This window comes from Schistocerca gregaria, chromosome 6 (genome assembly GCF_023897955.1).
Source record: "Schistocerca gregaria isolate iqSchGreg1 chromosome 6, iqSchGreg1.2, whole genome shotgun sequence".
NCBI classification, from domain to species: Eukaryota; Metazoa; Arthropoda; class Insecta; order Orthoptera; family Acrididae; genus Schistocerca; species Schistocerca gregaria.
Genome location: NC_064925.1, coordinates 430,368,795 through 430,393,515, shown reverse-complemented (window position 1 = coordinate 430,393,515; position 24,721 = coordinate 430,368,795). Strand labels below are relative to the sequence as shown.

Genomic DNA, 24,721 nt, shown 5'->3' with positions numbered 1-24,721 from the left:
TCACCAGCTTGGTAGTCCATGTGGTGGGGCTGTTAAAGTACCCATCCTGGCACATGAAATGTGTTAATCTGGCCACTATACTGTGGCCATGACTCTTCCTTAATGTAGTTCTGTCTCTGTCTCAGTTCCTGTTACTGCCTTTCCAGTCTTATACTCCTTGGATACAACCTGGGATTAGGGCCAGATATGCTGGCTTGGGGTGAGACCCTTTCCACAGATCCTATGTACCAGGACTGACAGGGAGACTTTTGTCGCAACCAAACACCTTTTCTTTGTGGGGCATACTGAAGAAAAGTTCCGTGAAGTTGAGTCATTTAGCAAGATGAACCCTGGCTCTCTCCTTATAAAGACAACTTCTGCCAGTCAGCCAGCCTCCCTCTGTGCATCTGACCATTTAGGAGAGAATCCTAATGCTATTGCGTCTCAAAAGTCACGCAGAATGACACAGGATATAATTTTCGATACAGGCCTTTTCCTCAAGTTCCAGAACTTGTGGCTAATCTGGAGCGACATGACGTTGATTTCATCAGACATGTCCAGAAAGGTCCTAAGGACCACCATGTAAACACTGTCACCTTCACCATGGCATTTGCACGGGTTACCCTGCCTGAGTAGGTCAAGGTAATGGTGTACAGATGTGATTTGAAACCATACGTTCCACCTCCCATGCATTGCTTCCATTGTCACAATTTCAGCCACATGTCTTCGTGATGCTATGTGTGTTTACCCTCTTGCTGTGGGGAGCCCTTGAACCCCACTGCTTAATTGTGTAAAATGCCCTGGTCTCCATTCTCCCCATTCACCAGTGTGTTCATTGTACATGAAGCAAGAAAGAATTCAGGAAATAAAGACCCTTGACCATCTCAGCTACTTTGAAGCCCCGAAGAAATTTCTTTGGACTTCACCCTGTAAATCTCTGCTCTACCTATGCCTCAGTTATGCTTTTCCCTCCTCACCCCTCCCACTTACCACCGTACAGTCCCATTTCCATTTCCTCACCCTCGGCAGCTCCCGTCTTTTCCCCTCTTGGAACCGCTCTTCCTCCTCTTCCTCCTCCTCCTCAGCCAGGGAAAATGTCCTCTCCTCTGGTTCCTTGTAGGGATGGGGCTCCATCTTGGAACACTCCTCGCAGGTGTTCTCAGGACAGGAAGTTTTCACCCTTAGTTGGGCCAGAGGAGACACCTGCACTAGTAGGACCCCAAAGTCACTCACTCTGTCCAATCCTGACATCACTGCCACCTATTCCCTTGCTGATAACGCCTCATCTGTCCCTGCAAGGGAGAAGTAGTAGTTGTGCAAGTCAAAGGACGAGGCTTCCCCGGCAACCCAGAGTGCTTCACCTCGCCACCTCCTCCTAAATCAGACTCAGTTTTTATGGATGTCATCCCATCCTCATTGACGAAGACCACCGACAGTGACTTGAGCTCCCCTCGTCTTTTTTTTGTCTTACCTGGACTCTCACCAAACGATAATCCAGTGGAATTGCAACGAATATTATTGCCACCTCCCGGAAATACAATGCCTTGTTTCCTCCTCTTCTTCATTCTGTCTTGCTCTTCAAGAAACTAGCTTTTGTGATGACCACTCTCAAAAGTTTCGTGTTATTGAGCATTCTGTCGGAACCATGCCAGCTCTGGGATAGCTTCTGAAGGCGTCAGCACTTGGTTTGCACTGATGTCATTAGTGACTGGATCACCCTTCATACCAACTGGATGTGATAGTAGTTAAGAGTGCAGGTGGCTGCAGCAATCTCCATTTGCAATGTCTACCTTCCTCCAGGTAAGCCACTTCCTTATGCTGAGCTGTCTACCTTAATACAGCAATTCCTGCCCCCATATTTCCTCCTTGTGGACTCCAATGCACACCACCCCAGTCGGGAGTGCCACTTTGTTGGGTAGGTGTCTTCTACTTCACCAGCTTACTACAGACTTTGGTTTGTCTCCTCAGTGACAGTTTCCCTACCTACTTCAGTGGTGCCTGTGGAACATTCACTGTTCTCGATATCACAACCTCCTCCCCTGCTGTCATGGCTTGCCTGCATTGGTCACTCGTGATGATCTTTGTGGCAGTGACCACTTTCCAGTGATTGTTATTCCCCTGTTGCTGCCAGGTAGATAGGTCTCACATTGGGTGTACTGCAGGGCCAATTGGCCTTTAAATAAGTCTGCTATGCACTTACACATCTTCTTCGATCTTCATTGATGTGGTTGTGCAGGTTATTTCTGCCACTATTCTTCATGCTGCTGGCACTGCTGTCCCCCTATCAACCGGTCCCCCTCATCGTCAACCAGTACCATGGTGGACCACAAATGTAGCAGTTGCTGCCCAGGACCATTGACGGGTCCTGCAGTGATTTAAACAACACCCTTCACAGACTGACCTCCTTGCTTTTAAGCATCTCGGTGCTAAGGCTTGTTACCTTATTAAGCAGAGTAAAAAGGAGTGCCAGGAGAACTATGTTTCCTCTCTGGGGACATATGGCTCTTCATTGCGAGTTTGGTCCAAGCTCTGTAGACTTCTGGGCCATCAGTGACAGTCAACTGTCCAAGGGATTATCCTCCAAGGTGCTCTGTCTACTGATCCATTGGTCCTTGCAGAACACCTTGCGAAACCCTTTGTGCCAGTATTGGCGTCCTCTTCCTATCTTGCCACCTTCCTCCAGCAAAAAGAGTTGAACAGACCTGCCTCTGTTTCAACCCTCACCAAGCTGAACCCTGTAATGAACTCTTCACGAAATGGGAATTCTTGCTGTCTCTTACCTCTTCACATGACAGCCCCAAGCCCAGATTCCATCCACAACCAGATGAGCCAACACTTGGACATTACACAGAAGCAATATAAACTCGCATTTGACTTACGGATGCCTTCCACTCACATTGGCGAGACAGTATAGTTATCCCCACCCTTAAGCTTCAGAAGAAGCAAACGTCTCCTGATGGTTACTGCACAATTAGCCTGATGAAAATACTTTGTAAATTGGTTGAGGGGATGGTTAGCTTCAGATTATGTTGAGTACTCTAATCTAGAGGCCTTTTTTCCGCCGTATCAGTGTGGCTTCCGGGAAGGACGATCTCCAGTTGACTGTTTACTCAGATTCGACACTGCAATCAGACTGGCTGTTACTTACTGTCTGCACCTTGTCATGGTCTTCTTTGACCTACATAAGACATGTGACATGCTTGGCGCCATCACATTTTAGTTTCCCTCTGTGACTGGGGCTTTTGCGGCCCCCTTCAGATTTTTTTTCGCAATTTTTTTTTTATCCCACCAGCTCTTCTGGGTTCCAGTTGCCACTTCACTAAGCACCCCTCGGATTAAGGAGAATGGTATCCCATGGGGTTCTGTATTAAGTGTCACAATCTTCCTCATAGCCATCAAAGGGCTTGTAACTTATGTTGACTCTCAGGTTACTCCAGTGTTGTATGCCGACGATTTTTGCATCTGATGTGGCTCCCACTCGATTGCTTCTGCTGAGTGCCGGCTCAAAGACAACATCCGACGGACCTCTGCATGGGCTGTATCTCGTGGCTTCCAATTTTCTCCCTCCGAAATGCGAATTACGCATTTTTGTCGTCAATTCATAGTACACCCTAATCCAGAACTTCATTTACACAACCTGCTTATAGATGTTACAGCACAGTCCCATTTCTTGTGTCTGTTTTTTGACGAAAAGTTGACATGGCTACCCATATTTGCTGCCCAAAGACTACATGCATGTAGAAGCTTAATGCTCTCTGCATCTTAGCCTGCACATCGTGGGGTGTGGGCCATGCATCTTCAGTGCTCTGGTCTTGTCCAGGCTAGATTATGGAAGTCAGTTTATGGCTCAGCTGTTCCTCCCACTCTGAAAATACTTGATTCTGTTCACCATTGTGGGGTCTGTCTGGCTATCGATGCCTTTTGCATTAGTCCTGTTCAGTCTCTTCACAGAAGTGAGGATTCCTTCCCCCTACAAATACGATGAAGCCAACTCCTGGTTTTTATGCAATTGCCATTTGCAGATTCCCTGACCATCCCATGTACCCTGCCCTATTTGTGAGTGAGGGACATCTCCCTCCTGATCCCATAGGTGGGATTGCCAGTTGCAATGCATCTCACTTCCCCCCCATCGGGATCTCTATCTCCATTCACTGAAATGTGCACCATGTATTTCCTCTCACACACCCCCTTGGATGGTGCCTAGACCATGGATTAGGACCGACCTATTCCAGTTTCCTAAGGACTGTGTCTCCCCTATGGTCTTCTGGCATCTTGTACATTCCATCCTTGCAGAGTTTCAGGGTGCTACCGTCTTCTACACTGATGGTTCTATGACGATAGATAAAGTGGGACACACTTTCACATCTCTTACTGGCTTAGAACACCGCTTATTGCTGGAATCATGTAATGTGTTCGCAGCAGAGCTGCTATCAGTTACCAACGCCCTCCTTTTTGTTACTCAGGCCTCCTTCCACAGGTTTTAATATGCAACGACTCATTGAGTAGCCTGCTACTCTCGTCATCTTTTGGTGTCTGCTTTCCATGATCTTCTCTCCTTCCTTGGCTGTGCTGCCTGCTCAGTTTTCTTTTTCAGAGTCCTAAGTCATGTGGATATCCCAGGGAATGAACAGGCTGACTGTCTAGATAAGCTAATACTCGCACTCCATTCCCTTTTCTGACTCCAGCTGCGGACATGCAGATCTATGTCAAATCTATCTCTGCCTGAAACTGGAATGATGTCTGGTGTGCTACTGCTCTCAGTAATAAACTCCAGAGAGTCAAGGAGACTACTGAGAGGAGCAGAACGAAGAGCACTGAAGTGCAGCAGTCATTCACTGCTTTATGCTGTCTACGCGTCGGTCATACCAGGCTTACCCATTGTGTCCTCCTGTGTAACAAACCACCGCCACAATACAGTTGTGGAGTGAGACTGGTGATATCCCACATACTGGTAGAATGTCACCTTCGTGCTAAGTAGTCTTCCTTAATTTTAATATTAGTGGATCTGTGAAAGTGGTTATTTCCACATATAAAATTTTGCTTTATTCCTGGAGCGGAGTCAGAGTGGTGGTCGTTGTGGCCTCTCTTCACATTCTCTCTCTGTCTGGAACCCCATGACCAGTCCTCCATGGAAAGATATCTTTCCCATTTTTAGATTTGGTCTAACATTTTATTCCTTTTACTGTGTGTGTTTTAACTTTCTTGTTTCATAGTTTGACTCGCCTGACTGGATCTGTTCACTTTTAGCTGACCTTCTTTCTTCTGTGAGTAACTTTGCAATTGCGGGACTGATCATCTCACTGTTTGGCTCTATAAACCCCAATCAGTCATTCTCAGAATTTGTCGGGGAAAAATGCTAAAACTGGCCTGGAAATTAGGGAATATCCCTTGAGGAAACTTGTGACAACCCTGAAATCATCAAATGTGTAAGTAGAAAACATTGGAAAAATTTGTACTTGTACACAAATACAGCAGCTGTTCTTGGAAAAAAAGAAAAGGGAAAAAAACTGTACTGATGCTTTTCAGCATGACACATACAAATTCGCATATTATGTTCTACAACATTTACTGTAGTGCTGATCAGCATAACAAAATAGACCAGTGTGTGGTCTCCATTTTCTGTTTGGGGATGTAAATAAAAATTTTTGTGTCAAAGCTGGATCACACAATGCTGGAGAAATATCAAACTATTCTGTAAGTGTGATTGTGGTTACACAAAAAACACACACACACACACACACACACACACACACACAAACACTTTCGTTCCATAAATTGCTGAAACTATATGTACAAAACTTTAAATTCCTTTGGTGAAATGTTTATTTTACGTGCTGTTTTGCGGCCTCCATGTGAATCATTTCAATTGTAGTGGCACATCCGCATTTCCTGTTCACAACTAAAAAGTCAGCCAAGTCTTCTTCCCCATCTGGATATTTGCACTTTACCCTCGAAATGAACAAAGTTTTTGAACTATTTAAGAGTTGCTCTTAACTTGCCACCTACAGGTCTGGGGTTAGAATATTCCTGCCTGTTGTACGAGGCGACTAAAAGGAGTTTCACACCTTTCGGCCTTTACATGATGGTCGCCTGTAGAGTTTGACCTCCATTCTTCAAAATTTTCCCGGAGAGCAAGCCAACTGGGCAAGTACACTTTGCAAGGTGCATAATGTCCATCATGCATTGAGATCTTAGCCCACTTTCTTGTCGTCGCATTGCAGTCGTGCCCATTCTCCATCTCTTAGGTGAGGACACCTTCCCGGGTGCATTTTCCACCATGCACTATGCAGTATCGATTTCTGTGTCAATGATAACCATGGACTTCGTTGCAGCTGATATCCAGCACTGTAGCCAGTCCATTGTGGTGGGGCCGCCATGTACCTTGTTGGTTGTAGCCCCCTGACCACACAGGGATCGCTCTGCTGATGCCTGCGCCGTTAACTCCCCACGTATGCCAATTGGTAGATGCCCATCCCCCTGGGGCATAAGGACACTCGGCAATGGCCATCCTGCCAGGTGGCCTTTGCTGTGGCTGGGTGGCGCCCATGGGGAGGGCCCCTGGTCAGAGTGGGTGGCAACAGGGCGGGTGACATGCAATGCAGCATAGTCCATCATCTCTTACTGGTAGTGAAACATCAGCAGTCTCTAAGCGTTCACGAGCTCAATTCAACACACAGAAGTATGATCCCAAATAGTTCCCCTCCCTGGCCACACCATGGGAGGAACATCAGGCTAAGGATGGCAGCGGATCTTATTCGCTTTAGTACCTTGTATGTTAGAGAGCTGACGGGGACATTTAGAGGACAAGTTCGGGGAGAGGGAGGACTTGTCCGAAATGAGATCTTGGTCAGTCTTGATCAAAACAGCATTCTCTGCCCAGTCATGGGAGTTAGTCACTTATGACAAGCTGGGGATGTTTCTGTAACCATCACCCCCCATAAGACCTTAAATATGGTCCAGGGTATCTTATCTCACAGAAACCTCCTTCTGCAGGCTGACAATTATCTGCGTGCCAATTTAGAGTGGCGAAGAGTACATTTTGTCCGGCGTGTCCACCGGGGTCTGAGGGGTAATCAGGTTGCCACATGTGCCTTCATTCGCCTTGCTCGTCTGACTGCAGGATTCTCCAGAAAGAAAGGAAAATCATGGAGTAAAAGACCCTGGACCGACTGACCTACACTGAGGCTAAGAGAAAATTTGAACGCATGCTTCCTGTGCGTATGACATCTTACGGCGCTGTTACAACAGTTCTGGCACCATCAGCTTCGCCAACAAAGTTCACCTCTCAGGGCCAGGAGACTATACCTGCCCCCTTGATGGTGAGGGGCATTTCCCTCCCTGTTGCTTGTTGCTCCTGAACTACCTACTTCAGGAGCAAACCCCCTCCCCCAACCATTGGGGATATCTGTCCCCACTTCTAATCCAGAAAAGCGTAAGTCTTCTTTGGCTTTTCTTGCTAGGAAGGGGTCCCTTGGGTCACTCTTTTCCCAGGTTTTTTTCTTGTGGGAAAGATGACACCCGCCAGTAGCTGAAGAGCCCAAAAGCAGCTGGTCGTAGGGCTTAATGCTCATCATCAGCCCCGGAGACTGAGCCAGTGAAGTCCTCCCAGCCAAAGAAACCCAAGGAGCAGCAAGAGAAATCCAAAAAGAAAATCCCTAAGACCAAGGAAATTACGGTGGACCCACTCCATCGCTACCTGCAAGCTCTGCGGCTGAGGATGGGGTGGAGATTTTGGCGTCCGCTGAGGATCTAGATCTCGCCAGATCCTCAGACGCAATGGATACAGACGGCTCAGGCAAAAAATCGGTGGCAGCAAGTGACTCTGAGGTGTAAACTGCCTCATGTCTTCCCAGACTCATGATGTCATCCTCCAGCGGAATTGCGGCAGTTCTTTCCATCACCTGGCTGAGCTACGGCAACTGTTAAGCTTTACACCTGCTATCTGCATTGCCCTCCAGGAAACCTGGTTCCCAGCAATGTGGACCCCTGCTGTCTGCGGCTATAAGGGATATTACAGGAACTGTAGCAACTATAATTGAGTGTCAGGTGGAATTTGCTTTTATGTCCTAAACTCAGTCTGTAGTGAGCATGTGCCCCTTCAAACCCATCTTGAAGCTGTGACTGTCAGAATAAGAACAACACAGTAAATAACTGTCTGCAATGTATATCTCCCTCCAGATGGTGCAGTACCACTGAATGTATTAGCTGCACTAATTGATCAACTCCCTAAACCTTTCCTACTTCCGGAAGATTTTAATGCCCATAACCCCTTGTGGGGTGGTACCATGCTTACTGGCCGAGGCAGAGATGTCGAAACTTTACTGTCGCAATTCAACCTCTGCCTCTTAAATACTGGGGCTGCGACACATTTTAGTGTGGCTCATGTTAGTTACTCAGCCACTGATTTATCAGTTCACAGCCCAGGACTTCTCCCGTCTAACCACTGGGGAGCACAAGACGACCTGTGTGGTGGTGACCACTTCCCCTTCTTCCTGTCATTGCCCAGTGTCAGGCACATGGGTGCCTGTCCAGATGGGATTTGAACAAGGCGGATTGGGGAACTTTGACCTCTGCTGTCATTGCTTAGTCTCCCCCACATGGTAACATCGATGTGAGAGTTGAGCAGGTGACTAGCACAATTGTTCCTGAGGCAGAAAATGCAATCCCTCACTCTTTAAGGTGCCTGAGGTGTAAGGCAGTTCCATGGTGGTCGCTGGAAGTCGCTAAAGCAATTAAGGAGTGTCGATGAGCTCTACTGCGACATACGGGGCACCCTTCCCTGGAGCTCCACATAGCGTTTAAATGGCTCCATGCCCGTGTTCGCTACCTTATCAAACGACAGGAGTGTTGGGAGAGATATGTCTCCACCATTGGGTGCCACACGTCAGCTTCCCCAGTCTGGGCAAAGATGCAACATCTTCTCGGGTACCTGGCCCCAACAGCTGTCCCCGGTGTTACCATAAATGGCAAGTTATGTAACGATGCAAATGCGGTTGCTGAGCACTTTCCTTGAGCCTCTGCTCTAGCCTCTGAGTCGGACAATTGCCCCCAGCCTTTCGCACACTCAAACGGCAGCTGGAAAGGAACATCCTGTAATTCACTACACACTGCAGTGAATCCTATAACACCCCATTTTCAGATTGGGAGCTCCTCAGTGTCCTTGCGCATTGTCCCAATGCAGCTCCTTGGCCTGATCGCATCCACAGCCAGATGATTAAACATCTCTCATTTACCTACAAGCAACATCTTCTCGTCGTCTTCAAGCGGCTCTGGTGCGATGGTGTCTTTCCATCACAATGGCAGGAGAGCACCATCATTCTGTTGCTCAGACCTGGTAAAAACCTGCTTAATGTGGATAGCTATTGGCCCATTAGCATCACCAATGTTCTCTGTAAGCTGCTGGAATGTATGGTATGTTGGCAGTTGGGCTGGGTCCTGGAGTCACATGGCTTGCTGGCTCCATGTCAGGGCCACTTCCGCCAGGGTCGCTCTACCACTGATAATCTTGTGTCAATAGAGTCTGCCATCCAAACATCCTTTTCCAGACGGCAACATCTGATTGCCATCTTTTTCACTTACGTAAAGCATATGACACAACCTGATGACGTGTGCTTACCACATTGTATTTTTATCAAAAACTTCCTGTTGCTCCATACTTCCCGTGTCCAAGTTGGTGACTCCCGTAGTTCCATCCTTATCCAGGGAATAGAGTCCTGCAGGGCTCTGTATTGAGTGTGTCTCTATTTTTAGTGGCCATACATGGACTAGCAGCAGCTGTCGGGCCCTCCATCTCACCTCTTGTGTATGCAGACAACTTCTGCATTTGGTACTGCTGCTCCAGTACTGTTGTTGCTGAGCGGCGCCTCCAAGGAGCCATCAATAAGGCACAGTCATGGGCTCTGGCCCAGGGCTTCCAGTTTTCAGCCGCAAAGTCATGTGTTATGCACTGTGTCATACTGTTCATCCGGAACCTGCACTTTACCTTAATGACGATCCACTCACTATAGTGGAGACACATCAGTTCTTAGGACTGGTTTTCGATGCTCAGTTGACTTGGCTCCCTCATCTTAGTCAGCTTAAGCAGAAGTGCTGGCAGCACCTCAATGTCCTCCATTGCCTGAGCAACACCAATTGGGGTGCACATCACTGTACGCTGCTGCAGCTCTACAGGGCCCTTGTCCAATCCCAAATTGACTATGGGAGTGTGATTCATGGTATGGCAGCACCTTCAGCATTGCATTTACTCAACCCTGTGCACCACTGTGGGGTTTGATTAGCGATAGGAGACTTTAGGGCGAGTCCGGTGACCAGAATACTGGTGGAGGCTGGTGTCCCTCCACTGCAGATCAGACGTGAGCAACTGCTTGCCAGTAACTCGGCACACATTCATAGTTTTCCTTTTCCCGCATGTGGTCCCTTCTGTCCGAACTGGAGTCTTTCCCTTTACCACCTCTACTTCCGGTACATTCACGTATGCCTCCATGGTGTACGCCTCGGCCGCAGCTTCGTCTGGACCTTTTGCATAGCCCCAAGGGCTCCGTTAACCCCACTGCTCTCTGCTGTTACTTCCTCTTGATTTTTGATTTGTTATGGGGCTCTGAAGTGGTTTACACGGATGGCTCAATGCCCGATGGTCACGTAGGCTTTGGATATGTTCATGGAGGACATATTGAGTAGCACTCCTTGCCAGTTGGCTGCAGTGTTTTCACTGCAGAGTTGGCAGCCATATCTCATACTCTTGAGTACATCTGATCGTGCCCTGCCGAGTCATTTCTCCTCTGTATGAACTCTTTGAGCTGCCTACAAGCCATCGACCAGTGCTACCTTCTGGTAGTGTCCATTCAGGAGTCCATCTATGCCCTGGAACAGTCCCGCCATTCCGTGGTGTTTGTGTGGACTTCAGGATATGTTGGAACCCCCGGCAACGAACTTGCCAACAGGCTGGCCAAACAGGCGATGCGGTAACCACTTCCGGAGATAAGCATCTCCGAAGCTGACCTGTGTTCTGTCTTACACTGCAGGGTTTTCTTTTCTCTGGGAGATGGAATGGCATAACAGCCCGCACAACAAACTGTGTGTCATTAAGGAAGCTATGAATGTGTGGAAGTCTTCCATGCGGGCCTCTCGCAGGGAATCAGTTGTCCTCTGCTGGCTCCGCATTGGCCATATGTGGCTAATGCATGGTTACCTACTCTGTTGCAATGACCCACCTCAGTGTCGCTGTGGCTCCCAAATGACAGTCGTCCACCTCTTGCTGGACTGTATACTTTTAGTCACTCTGTGGTGGACTTTTAACTTTACCAGCACCTTCGGTTTTGGGTGACAATGCCTCAACAGCAGCTTTAGTTTTAAGTTTTATCAGAGAGAGTGGGTTTTATACTTCTACTTAGGTTTTAGCGCATGTCCTTTGTCCCTCTACCCTAGTGCTTTTAGAGTGGAGGTTTTAATGTTTTGCTGAGTGGCTGGCTTTCCCTTTATATTCTCGTGGTTGGCCAGCCTTTGTAGGTTGCCTTTGTAACCTGCTTTCGTGTTTTACTCTCTTCTGTTTCTAGCATCTCTGTTGTTTCCTTGTCCTCTTTTGTTCCTCTTAGTGTTCATTGCCTTCCCTTCGTTCTTGTGGCTTTTCCTTTCTTTCCATTTTGTGTTAAATGTTTTTGTCCATTTTATTCTCCCACTTGTGCCATTGTTTTATTAGGAACAAGGGACCGATGACCTCTTAGTTTGGTCCCTTCTCCCACCTTCAAACAAACAAACCAACCAGCCAACTCTTAACTTGAACCTACTGACAATAATTCTTTTCCGCTATGTGAAATCTGTGTCCAGTATTCACATGTTCCTTTGTTTAATACGTAACTGATAATTTGAAGTTTCTCAGTTTTTATTTAGTAACAATTTAGTGTGTGCATCATGCACACAGCAGCAGTATTACTTAGTAATTGGGGGTAAATTTAGTTGTACGGTCTATATTAGAGATATACTTTTTAATCCATTCTCGTGTCAAAAGTTTGTGTGGTCTGTATTCACATGCAACTTATATTTGTGAAAGTACAGTTATTCCATAAGACAAGACAACCAGAAGTAAAGATATGTGTAGGTCATGGTGAACTGGGGATCTGGATCATTTTTTGTTGACTGTATTTTAACATGATACCTTTTTGGATCCCAAAGAATTTTACATGCACTGTTTCATACAGCTTATTACTGTGCCTGTTTGTGGTGCTAGCAGATCGTCTTTGCTTCTTGAAATCACATAACACTAGTACTTGTTAGAGTAAAACTCTTAACTGTTCTCTGTGAACCAGTTGTGAGCCCTTTGTTTAGATAGGTATCAGGTAAAGGTCAGTTGAGATCCTTAACATGCTTGTGATCTGCAGATGTTGCATTTCTTGAACTCTTTCAAAGTCATTGAAACATTTTTGTGAATTAAGAAAGAGCAGAGACAGTGTTATTCTTTAAGGAACCCTACATTTTATGTTCCTCCATTTTGAGGTTAGTTTCACTCCTATGGCACATTTTGTCAGTAAGACCCTCTGTTTCCTGTTATATAGGTAACTCTCTGTCCTTGCAAGATAGGTGTCCTTACTTGTCTGTAGAATTTTGTGGCCCACACAGAGGCAGTTTTGACACTGCCAGCACGTCATTTGTTTAGGTCTAGTATGGTTTTCTCTGTGGAGAATCTAGTAAGAGAACTAAACTGAGAGGCAGATCAGTTCCGCAGAAAAAAAGTATTATGTCATCACAGGCCATTTTTGCATGAACTTAAAAGTAGTTTGTTTATATTCAGGTTTATAGACAAGTGTTACTAAAATATATTTCAGTGTGTCAGGAAATAATATGCCCAATACTATTGATTACGAAGTACTACTTCCTTTGTGTACATCATGAATCACGCCATTTCACTACTTCTATTGGGTTAAATGTATTTTGATGTATTTGACAAACGGCGACTGTCTCCTGCTGTTGTTCCCCATCAGCTGTGTGTCTTAATTCCTTAATTATATTATGTGAGTGTAGTTTTGTTGACATTTAAATTTGAATGTGTTTTAGTTTTTAAAATATATTGGCGTATGAGATGTGTGTACCAGAGAAAGGAGGCGGCATATGTAAAATTCAAACAAGGAAGTGTTAAGTGTAAAATAGTATATATCCCACAGTCACATTGTTTGTACACTGACACGCAACACAGCCCAACACAAGAACATACATCTCAGTATCGTGCACTCAACTTTCAAATGATGCTTTACTACCACACACATTCTCATGTAGTGTGCACCCAGGAAGTGATAGAACCTTGTGTGTAATAGGTTGCTTGAAGACAATACCCATTTTATAAAAGAATGATCAAACTAATTATTGAACAGCATAGATTAATCATTATAGTTCTTTACTATCACATATTATTGAGCTTGCTGTGGGGCATTTACATGCCATTCTTCAGCTGTTGTTGTTTCATAAACAGAATGGAGTATTTGGTGGCATACCAAATGTGGCACCTCAGGCTACTACAGCAAGTTTAGCAGCATCCAATCCTTTCTTCAATATGGCAACACCAAATGTGGCCCCTGCTGCTAACCTTGGCTATCCAGTTGCACAGGTATTCGAAAGTTTTTAGATATTCATAAAATGTGCATGGCAATATTTATGTAGACTAAAACTATTAACCTTTGGAATAAAGTATTTAATAACACACATTTACTGAGGGGGGTCTTTTCCTCCAGTTTGTCTGGTGATTACAGAATGATTCTGTGGTTTGAAATCCTGTGTTACTCTATTTGTATTTAAAGTAATTAATGTTAACAGTATTTTGCAATCGCTGTAAAGGAACTTGAATGATGCTGGAGAAAGGAACATACATTTTCTGTCACTTAAATTGCCTGAGTGGGAATTTAAGAGGTTGTTCTGAATATAGCATGCCCTTCAGGAGAAACCATGGAAACTGGTGGAAAATGACTGTGTATGAGAACTGATTTGAGAAACCTATTACAGAGGTAAGTAATTTTGACCTACCTGTTGGCTGCAAAAGGGTAGGTCAGGGCTAGAGCCAGTTAGGTAATATTGGTGTAAATGCCAGCAAATACTGTGATGGGTACACGAAGGGTCAGTTCAGAAATATTTTGTAGATGTTTTACAATATTTTCACTAGCATTAGTTTTCTTGTAGCTTTAATAAAGAACCTGTGTGAAATTAGGAACCCCAAGGATAATCAGTGGCAGTTCGTACTGTAGTCAGGGCATAGGGAGTTCACAAGCAGGTAAGTTAAGGGATTGCATTTGGAAGGCAAATATTTGACTTTGTTTTTGTAAAGGTTTGTGCCAGACAAGAAACAGCATCCTCTTATTATGGAATGAGCAAGTCTAATATTCAAGAAGATCTATGCATTGTATTCAACAAACTTAAGTACATTTTATGTAGTTCAAAAATGTGTAATTAGAATTAATTGCATAACATAGAATTCACATCATTTGAGTGCTGGAGATGTATAGCCAGAGAACAGTGACAGCCATGTGTTAACAATATTCTTGCAACTCTGTAGTAAGTGCTTGAACTGCCTCATTTATCATCTGTTGCACATTCCTTACTTAGATAAATAAATATGATGTGTATTGATGTTACTTTACTCGACTTGATTTTTCATCACTTCACATTTTTGGCACGAAGAAATGAGTGTGTGTATTTGTATTTATTTTGCTCCCTTTGTTAGGTTTTCCTTAGTAACATACTTCCCAAACCTATTCCCTTGTAATGATATAAATGCACTGCACAGTATAATATTTAAATATTACAAAATAGCAGTGCTGCTGTTATTAAAAAGTATGAAGCAATGTTCATTTGGACATACATAAAGGCATGTTTAGAGGTACAGGCACTGCTGTGAGTACAGCCATCGAGTAATACAGAAAATGTATTCACACTTGTGAATATGAATTGTCTTCAGCTGTATATTAAAATGACTGCAATGAAAATTTGTGCTGGATTGGGACTCAAACCCAGTTTTCTGCTTTATGCGAGTGGTTGCCATAACTACTTCGGCCAGCTGTGCCCAAATCACAAGCAGACCCAAACTTCCCTTTGTCATCATCCTTGTCACAATCCGCAGTCAGTGTCACCTGTATTCCAATCCAGGGAGGGCTTATTTATTGTGAGTTCATGTTCAAAGAAGCCTCACATCAGACTATCTAACAACACAGACACTACTTTTTCATATTTATTCACCAATACTGAGACCTCTGCTCCCAGTAAATATGCTCTCCTTCGACAGGAATATATGTAATGTACGAGACCAGTTACTGACACAAGGGCAATGACGTATGGAAGTTTGGATCTGGCCGTGATTTGGGCATGGATAGCTGAAGTGGTTAAGGTGACCGCTCGCGAAAAAGTGAGAAACCCCGGTTCAAGTCCCAGTCCGGCACGAAATAGCATTGTCTTTCTAATACACAGGTGAAGGTAGTTCATATTCACAGCTGTGAGTACATATTAATTTTGCCACTTCCACAGAAATGTTGTACACTGTTCACACTTAAATATCCAATTTTTGAGTCCCTTCCTCCCTCTGGATAGGGATCTAGAGGGTCATATGTAACATCATAGTAAGAAAGAGATGTGCTCAATCTCAGGTATAAGTCAGAATATATTACTGTCATAAGATGCATTAGTTACACTTCTACTGAACCTTTTTTTTAAGTAGCTATTGAACTTAATGTAGACTTTATATTCCCTCAGTATTGCCATGTAACAAAATCAGGTGACACAGAGAACAGATTCTTGGTTCAAATCCCTGTTTAGCCATCCAGATTTTAATTTTTCATGATATTTCTGTATCACTGCAGAAGTTGAATATGGGGGCGGTTCCTTCAAAAAGAACACAGCCTGGTTTCTTTACTGTTCTTTTCAGATCTGAGCATGTGATAAATTTCTAATGAGCCAGTCATTAATGGAATATTAAACATTATCCTACCTATCTCTTCAGATTTAGATAGCTTCCTGTAAGCCAGTTTAGGATGGAAATAACATATGTCTTTGATTGTATGTGCTGTTGTGTAGCAGCTCATGTCAGTTTCTATATTGAAAGTAGTTCCTTGTGTAAGCTACTTTCCACAAAGATAGAGATAACTACATGTAAAAAAAGTTTGTTTTTGTGAATTTTATTATTTAATTTACTAATAGCCGTTATGAATCGGACATGAAACAATAAGGTTCCAATAATTCCATTCACATTCACAGAACCGGAGTAGTTTAGTAATTTACCGTTAGCAGCTTCCTTCCCAGACATCCTGTGTTGCAATACCCACCCCACCCCGTCCTCCTTTTTGTGGGTGGCATATTGCGCCACATTTTGAAAGTTTGCCTTCTCTTATGTTCTAATTTCCTTTTGCCATGTATTCAGTTTCAGCCCTATTGCTGTTCATTTCTGCCAGTTCTCATTATCTGAAGGCTTTAGAACTTTCTAACAATGCAGAAATCATGTTTTGTTGGTTGAAATGATCTTTTGATGTCCTCATTGTTTGTTCCTTCCTTCAAAAACTGTGGTTTTGTTTAAAATTCCGGTTAAAGTCATTCAGGTACTGTATAACTTGAGCATATTAAAAATATAGGAGTGATACTTGTTACACACTATAATACCATTTGTACCAATCTTTCAGAAAACATACTTTTTCTGTTGAAATTTTGATCCAGGATTGGCCATTGCAGTAATGACTGTACTTTGGTGTGTACTCATGTGCTTGAGACCTGATTTCCAAAAAGTAATAAAAGATTTGTACTACAGTAAATATACTGCATACAAAATTTAAGGACGAAAGGAACTTTTGCGTGATGTTACTACCAAGTAACATAGTTGAAACTTTGGCCAATACGTAGAAAGCACTGCCACACTATAATGAAGGTAACTGAAAGAATGGGCATATCGGAAGGAGGGGCGTGGTTCTTAACAGGACATCTGATGGTATGGGTGACAGTGCACGCTCTGTAACGTGCTCCCATGCTCGCCACAAGGTTGGTAAGGAGTTCTTGTGGTAGGGCATTCTGTTCCTCCACCATCATGCTTGACAACTGTGGGATGATCTGTTGTCTGGGATGCACTGGGGAGATGTCCACATGCACATGTTCCATGAGATGCGAGGTTGGGGGGAGGGGGAGGGAGGATGCAGGTCAATACATTCACCAAATATCTTCTCAGTAGCTCCTCAACCTGCGCTGTTCGATGTGGTCGCACATTTTATCCGTTCCACAAAAATGAAGTGAGGGCTGAATGGACAACTAAGAAGACACACATGAGGAACTACCGTGTAATAGTGTTCAGTAGTGAGTGTAGTGTGTTAAAAGATCTGGAGGTCAGTACACCCAAGCCTCCCCACACCATATTACAAGGACCACCAAAATAATTGTTCCGGGGTGCAGTGTGTGTTCCCACCTCTCAGCAAATGAGGGTATGTCGTGGCCTACACTCATCACTCTCCATCCTTCTTACGGTTTCCCATTGATTCTTCCACTGTGAAGTCATTTAAGTGTTGTCTCTCGGCCATTGGTAGCAAAGAACACCATCAAAGTGCACCATAACTACTCGCTGATATACAACTATCCTTTCCTGTTCTTTCAGCTGCCTTATGCTGTGGGGTCGGCCCTATTTTGTTCCATAGTCGTGCTGAACTCTTGCCGTGTGACTTCCAGTTTTCTGTGTGTGACTGTGAGACACCTGGCAACATGCTCCTGCATTTTCATTCATTTACACCCTAGTTAATATGTTGTTACTTTATCTATCTGGTCCTGAAGTTCTGCAGAGCAGTGCAGTATGTATTTAATACAATCAGTAGTAGTTTGCTACTTGTCTGTAATTTCTTATTGACAATAGTTGTCTTTTGGTGGATGTAGCTGCACAAGTATTCGTACATATTGTTCTTTTAGATATAGTCTGCAGATAGTTTTCTTATTTGTTTGCATCATTAAGTTCATTTTTAATATCACTTCATAGACAGTTTTATTCTTGCTTATAGTGGACATACCATACACTACAAATTTGTTTGGTCTTGTGCATTCAATTCCTGTAATTCAGAGAGATTCAGGAAGCTGTTGGACTCCCAGAAGTGATGCTGGTGCACTTTTCCCACTCCCACTATGTCCTATAAAAACAGTCACAATATCTGCCATAAAACTTTGTTCACTCTTCTTATTGTATAGTTATAACACATTTCTTAACAATCTTTAATTATTCGTCTCTTGCATGTAAATTACTTTTTTCTTTTCTAATGTTAACAGGATATCAGTTGCAAAACAGCACAGCTTTAATATAACATTATGAAGTTTGTAGACAAAACATTTTGTTATGCACTTTGTAGAATTTGTTATATTTTTGTAGGAGAATGTGCCTCCATCTTCTGGTGTTGATTTGATGTTAGATTTTGCAAGCCCTAATGCAGCAGTCGCATCTGTTCCAGTACAGGTATGGGTTGATCGTAAATTACTTAATAATATTCTGTAAGAGTAGCAGTATTGATTTTAATCAAGTTACTGCGTACATATAAAATTACTAAGAGACATTATGCTTGCCAGTACTTATCTTACAAAAATGAAATTCCAAATACTGTTTATAAACTCATTTTTTTAATTGTATACAAACTGAGAAGGAATGTCCCATCTGTTGCGAGGAAATGGAGTCACAAAGATGAAGTGAGAAATGTCAACTGGTACACATTGTGCCAGCTTAAGTCTAAACGTGATGAAAGGAGAGAATGAGATGTAAAGATCGAGGAAGTATAATAAAAATAAGTGAAAGGAATGGATTAAAGAATAGTCCAATGGGTTCAAATGTGAAAGAGAGAGGGAGAAAGATGAAGACAAAAAGTAATAGAACAAAAAGGGACATTGAACCAATGTGGAAAACTTGAGTTAAGCTGACAAGGATGGCAGGATAAGAACTGGCCAACCATTCTGTCTCATTCCTTACGTGAATTTTCAGTTTGATACCATTACTGTATTCATAGTCATAGGACTTAGAAATCTTATCATCAAAGGTAAGAGAAGACAAGAATTTCAACGTAGTGTCTTCACTTAGTCTCAGTAGGTGGCTGCATGAAACTGAAATTTCCGTTTAACTTTTTATGGGTGAACCTGTTGCAAAGTTCACGTGTTTTCTTTAACATTTTTTGCAAGAGTACAGATAAGACATCAGTGCAATATGGTTTGTCATATAAATTCTTGTTCTGTTTAAGTTTCCGATAATTCATTCCACTGTCTTTTCATGTGCAATCCTTACATTCCTGTGACGGAGCTTTCCTACTCAATCTCAAGCTGCCAAAGGTAGAAATGAGAACTAAAACAATAAAATAAAAGCACCTACATACTGCTTCTTATAGTGCGAGGTATTCCTGCCTGTCGTAAGAGGCGACTAAAAGGAGTCCCTCCCCCTCAAGGGGGTAGTTAGCGCCTGCGTCCGGAATTGTACGGTTTCACAACCTATATTTGCGTTCATTTTGGTTTTTCACTTCTTCTGTTTCTTCCTTCCTTTGGTTGGTTCCTTTTTTTTGTTCTTCTCCATCTCAGTCTTACTTACTCTTCTCCTCGCCTCCTCCGGTCTCCGCTACGGCGTTTGAGACAGTCTGTCCTTTCTTTCCCTCTCTCCTTTCTTTTTCCTCTTCTTCCTTCCTCCCTGTGCGTGCCTGAAGGCCGACCCACGCGTTCGCACGCGTAGCCGGTGACGGGGTAATGTGTAATTCCCCGCCCTGGGTAGACAAGTAAGGCACGCACGTACCCCCTGGTAAAGGCTAGGCCCAGGGAGGGGTGATTGCCTGAGCTGACACCTTCCGACCATGCCGATTGGTCCCTCCGTCCATTTCTCGGGAGGTGTGACCTGAGGTGTGAACAATCACCTAAGGCGGGAGTGCCCTCTGAGAGGGTCCCCACAAGGAATGAGCGCACCATCGGAGACACTGGCAATCATGGGGGATTCCTCCGCAATGGATTTCTCTTCTTCTCTTTAGACTTCTGCCCACAAACGGAAACTTGACCAGCCACCAGTGACAAAAGTACTACCGCCTGCCCCACAGTTCCTTGTAGTTTCTCGATCAGAGGACGGAAAGGATTTTTCCTCCGTCAACCCTTTCGTTATCCAGAAGGGCGTAGATGCCATAGCCAGATCCGTCAAGTCTTGTACCAGGTTGCGTAATGGTACCTTGTTACTAGAAACTGAGCGTCTTTCAGGCACAAAAACTACTTCGGGCCACACTCCTGTACACGTTCCCTGTCCAGGTGGAGGCTCACTGCACTTTGAATTCTTCTCGTGGAGTGGTGTATACTACATCACTCGACAGATTGACTGACGAGGAGATTCAGACTTTCATCTACATCTACATGACTACTCTGCAATTCACATTTAAGTGCTTGGCAGAGGGTTCATCGAACCACAATTATACTATCTCTCTACTATTCCACTCCCGAACAGCGAGCGGGAAAAACGAACACCTAAACCTTTCTGTTCGAGCTCTGATTTCTCTTATTTTATTTTGATGATCATTCCTACCTATGTAGATTGGGCTCAACAAAATATTTTCGCATTCAGAAGAGAAAGTTGGTGACTGAAATTTCGTAAAAAGGTCTCGCCGCAACGAAAAACGTCTTTGCTTGCTGTAATGACTTGCATCCCAACTCGTGTATCATATCTGCCACACTCTCTCACCTATAACGTGATAATACAAAACGAGCTGCCCTTTTTTGCACCCTTTCGATGTACTCCGTCAATCCCACCTGGTAAGGATCCCACACCGCGTAGCAATATTCTAACAGAGGACGAACGAGTGTAGTGTAAGCTGTCTCTTTAGTGGACTTGTTGCATCTTCTAAGTGTCCTGCCAATGAAACGCAACCTTTGGCTCGCCTTCCCGACAATATTATCTATGTGGTCCTTCCAACTGAAGTTGTTCGTAATTTTAACACTCAGGTACTTAGTTGAATTGACAGCCTTGAGAATTGTACTATTTATCGAGTAATCGAATTCCAACGGATTTCTTTTGGAACTCATGTGGATCATCTCACACTTTTCGTTATTTAGCGTCAACTGCCACCTGACACACCATACAGCAATCTTTTCTAAATCGCTTTGCAGCTGATACTGGTCTTCGGATGACCTTACTAGACGGTAAATTACAGCATCATCTGCGAACAACCTAAGAGAACTGCTCAGATTGTCACCCAGGTCATTTATATAGATCAGGAACAGTAGAGGTCCCAGGACGCTTCCCTGGGGAACACCTGATATCACTTCAGTTTTACTTGATGATTTGCCGTCTATTACTACGAACTGCGACCTTCCTGACAGGAAATCACGAATCCAGTCGCACAACTGAGACGATACCCCATAGGCCCGCAGCTTGATTAGAAGTCGCTTGTGAGCAACGGTGTCAAAAGCTTTCCGGAAATCTAGAAATACGGAATCAACTTGAGCGGCCATTACTTCGTGCGAATAAAGAGCTAGCTGCGTTGCACAAGAACGATGTTTTCTGAAGCCACTGATTACGTGTCAATAGATCGTTCCCTTCCAGGTGATACATAATGTTTGAATACAGTATATGCTCCAAAACCCTACTGCAAACCGACGTCAATGATATAGGTCTGTAGTTAAATGGATTACTCCTACTACCCTTCTTGAACACTGGTGCGACCTGCGCAATTTTCCAATCTGTAGGTACAGATATATCGGTGAGCGAGCGGTTGTATATGAGTGCTAAGTAGGGAGCTATTGTATCAGCGTAATCTGAAAGGAACCTAATAGGTATACAATCTGGACCTGAAGACTTGCCCGTATCAAGCGATTTGAGTTGCTTCGCAACCCCTAAGGTATCTACTTCTAAGAAACTCGTGCTAGCAGATGTTCGTGTTTCAAATTCTGGAATATTCCATTCGTCTTCCCTGGTGAAGGAATTTCGGAAAACTGCGTTCAATAAGTTCGCTTTAGCGGCACTGTCGTCGGTAACAGTACCATCGGCACTGCGCAGCGAAGGTATTCACTGCGTCTTGCCGCTTGTAAACTTTACATACGACCAGAATTTCTTCGGATTTTCTACCAAATTTTGAGACAATGTTTCGTTGTGGAACCTATTAAAGGCATCTCGCATCGAAGTACATGCCAAATTTCGCGCGTCTGTAAATTTTAGCCCCTCTTCGGGATTTCCTTCTTCTGAACTTCGCATGCTTTTCCTGTTGCCTCTGCAACAGCATTCGGACCTTATTTGTGTACCACGGGGGATCCGTTGCATCTCTTACCAATTAATGAGGTATGAATCTCTAAATTGCTGTTGCTACTATATTTTTGAATTTGAGCCACATATCGTATACATTCGCATAGACAGTTCGGAAGGAATGGAAATTGTCTTTTAGGAAGGCTTCTAGTGACACTTTACCGCTTTTTTTAGTAAAATTATTTTTCGTTTGCTTCTGATGGATTTGGAAGAAACTGTATTGAACCTAGCTACAACGACCTTGTGATCACTAATCCCTGTATCAGTCATGATGCTCTCTATTAGCTCTGGATTGTTTGTGGCTAAGAGGTCAAGTGTGTTTTCACAACCATTTACAAATCGCGTGGGTTCGTGGAGTAACTGCTCGAAATAATTTTCGGAGAAAGCATTTAGGACAATCTCGTAAGATGTTTTCTGCCTACCACCGGTTTTTAACAAGTATTTTTGCCAACTTATCGAGGGAAGGTTGAAGTCCCACCAATTATAGACGTATCAGTGGGGTATTTATTTGTTACGAGACTCAAATTTTCTCTGAACTGTTCAGCAACTATACCATCGGAGTCTGGGGGTCGGTAAAAGGTGCCAATTATTAACTTACTTCGGCTGTTAAGTATAACCTCCACCCATACCAATTCGCACGGAGTATCTACTTCGACTTCACTACAAGATAAACCACTACTGACAGACACCAACACTCCACCACCAATTCTGCCTAATCTATCTTTCCTGAACACCGTCTGAGACTTCGTAAAAATTTCTGCAGAACTTATTTCAGGCTTTAGCCAGCTTTCTGTACCTATAACGATATCAGCTTCTGTGCTTTCTATTAGCGCTTGAAGCTCAGGGACTTTTCCAGCGCAACTACAACAATTTACAACTATAATTCCGACTTCTGCTTGATCCAAGCACGTCCTGTAATTGCCATGCACCCTTTGACATTGCAGCCCACCCCGTACTTTCCCGAGTCCACGCCACACAGCCTCCGCTACCCGTGTAGCCGCCAGCAGGGCATGACGCCTGTCCATAACGTCATGAAAAAGGTCGACAATGACCTTGTGCCGACCCGGACACTTTTCTTGACTTTTGATAGTGTTCAGCTGCCGTCGCGCATCAAGGCGGGCTACGAGGTTCGCCCCTATGTCCCGACACCTACGCGCTACTACCAGTGTCTGTGTTTTAATCACACTCGCCAGTCTTGTTCCAATGTGGCTACATGTGTGACTTGTGGCAGGGATGCCCATGAGGGTGACTGTCCACCTCCATCTCCTCGTTGTGTGAACTGTCGCGGTGACCATGCAGCGACCTCCCGCGACTGTCCTGTCTACAAGGAAGAACGCTGTATACAAGAAATTCGGGTCGAAGATAAAGTCTCCACCTCGGCTGCTCGCAAGCTATTCGCTAGTAGGAAGCCCACGTTGCTCCCAGCTGGGAAGTACAGTACTATCCTCGCCTCTCCTCGGACTACCAGGGTGGTGGCGACGCAGACATGCGATCTGACCTTCAGCACTACGGTCGTCCGTTCGGCCAGTGCTAAGATCGCCCGGTCGACGTCTCCTCTTCCTCCCGCCACCCCTCCGACACGAGCACCTTCATCAGCTTCTGCCAGGACGAAGGCCCAGAAGTCAGAAGCACGTGCCTTCAAGAAGGAACCGTCTCGTGCAGACCTTCTACGTACCTCAAACCCTCAGCCATCGACCAATCCTTCCACAAAACGGCCTTCCAAGAAGGCTCATAGGAAGCACAGTTCTCCTTCCCCGCAATGGCGCATTTCTCCTCCTGCGCCCCCCCAGCGGTTGCCGCCCCAGGCCGTCATCCGTTTCGCCTGGCCGCACCGCTGGTAGCCGAACATCTGGCCGTTCACCAGTGGAGGAAGCTCCCCCTTCCGGCCATCTTCACAAGATGGCCGATAAACCTATACAACAAATGGACGATGACTGTCCGCCTCCTGTTAGCGGCGGCAGTGCTCACTCGAAGCCGGGCCTTAGTGGCCTTCTAGATGACCCCTTCTTGCATCTTCTTCTTCTCACGATGGCACTTATTCACTGGAATATTCGCAGCATTCGCTCCAACCGAGACGACTTGAAATTGCTGCTTCGCTCGCACCGTCCGCTCGTCGTAGCCCTCCAGGAAACGAAGCTTCGCCCATGCGATCAAATTGCCTTGGCACACTAAACCTCTGAGCGTTTTGACTTAACCCTGTGGCAGGTATTCCGGCTCATGGAGGGGTTATGTTGCTGGTCCGGGATGATATCTACTATGATACCAACACATTGCACACCGGCCTGCAGGCAGTTGCCTTCGCATTACTCTCCCCAATTCTACATTTTCCATTTGTACCGTTTACACTCCATCGTCGTCTGCCGTTACCAGGGCAGACATGCTGCAAATTATTGCTCAGCTCCCTGCACCATTTTTGTTAACTGGAGACTTCAATGCTCACCATCCTCTTTGGGGCTCTCCAGCATCCTGTCCGAGGGGCTCCCTGTTAGCAGACGTTTTCAACCAGCTCAATCT

The 24,721-nt window shown here is 44.6% G+C and overlaps 1 protein-coding gene across 2 annotated transcripts in view; it reads left to right on the top strand.

Annotated features, from left to right (window-relative positions):
- The window catches only part of LOC126279043 (stromal membrane-associated protein 1), a 131,199-nt gene that overhangs the window by 91,764 nt on the left and 14,714 nt on the right, over window positions 1-24,721 (top strand). The window contains exons 7-8 of one of the 2 annotated variants that reach the window (XM_049979447.1): window positions 13,439-13,573; window positions 18,335-18,418. In XM_049979447.1, the coding sequence (XP_049835404.1) occupies window positions 13,439-13,573; window positions 18,335-18,418 (219 nt within the window). The remainder of the gene's footprint in view (window positions 1-13,438; window positions 13,574-18,334; window positions 18,419-24,721) is intronic. The other variant, XM_049979448.1, reaches the window with a different exon arrangement.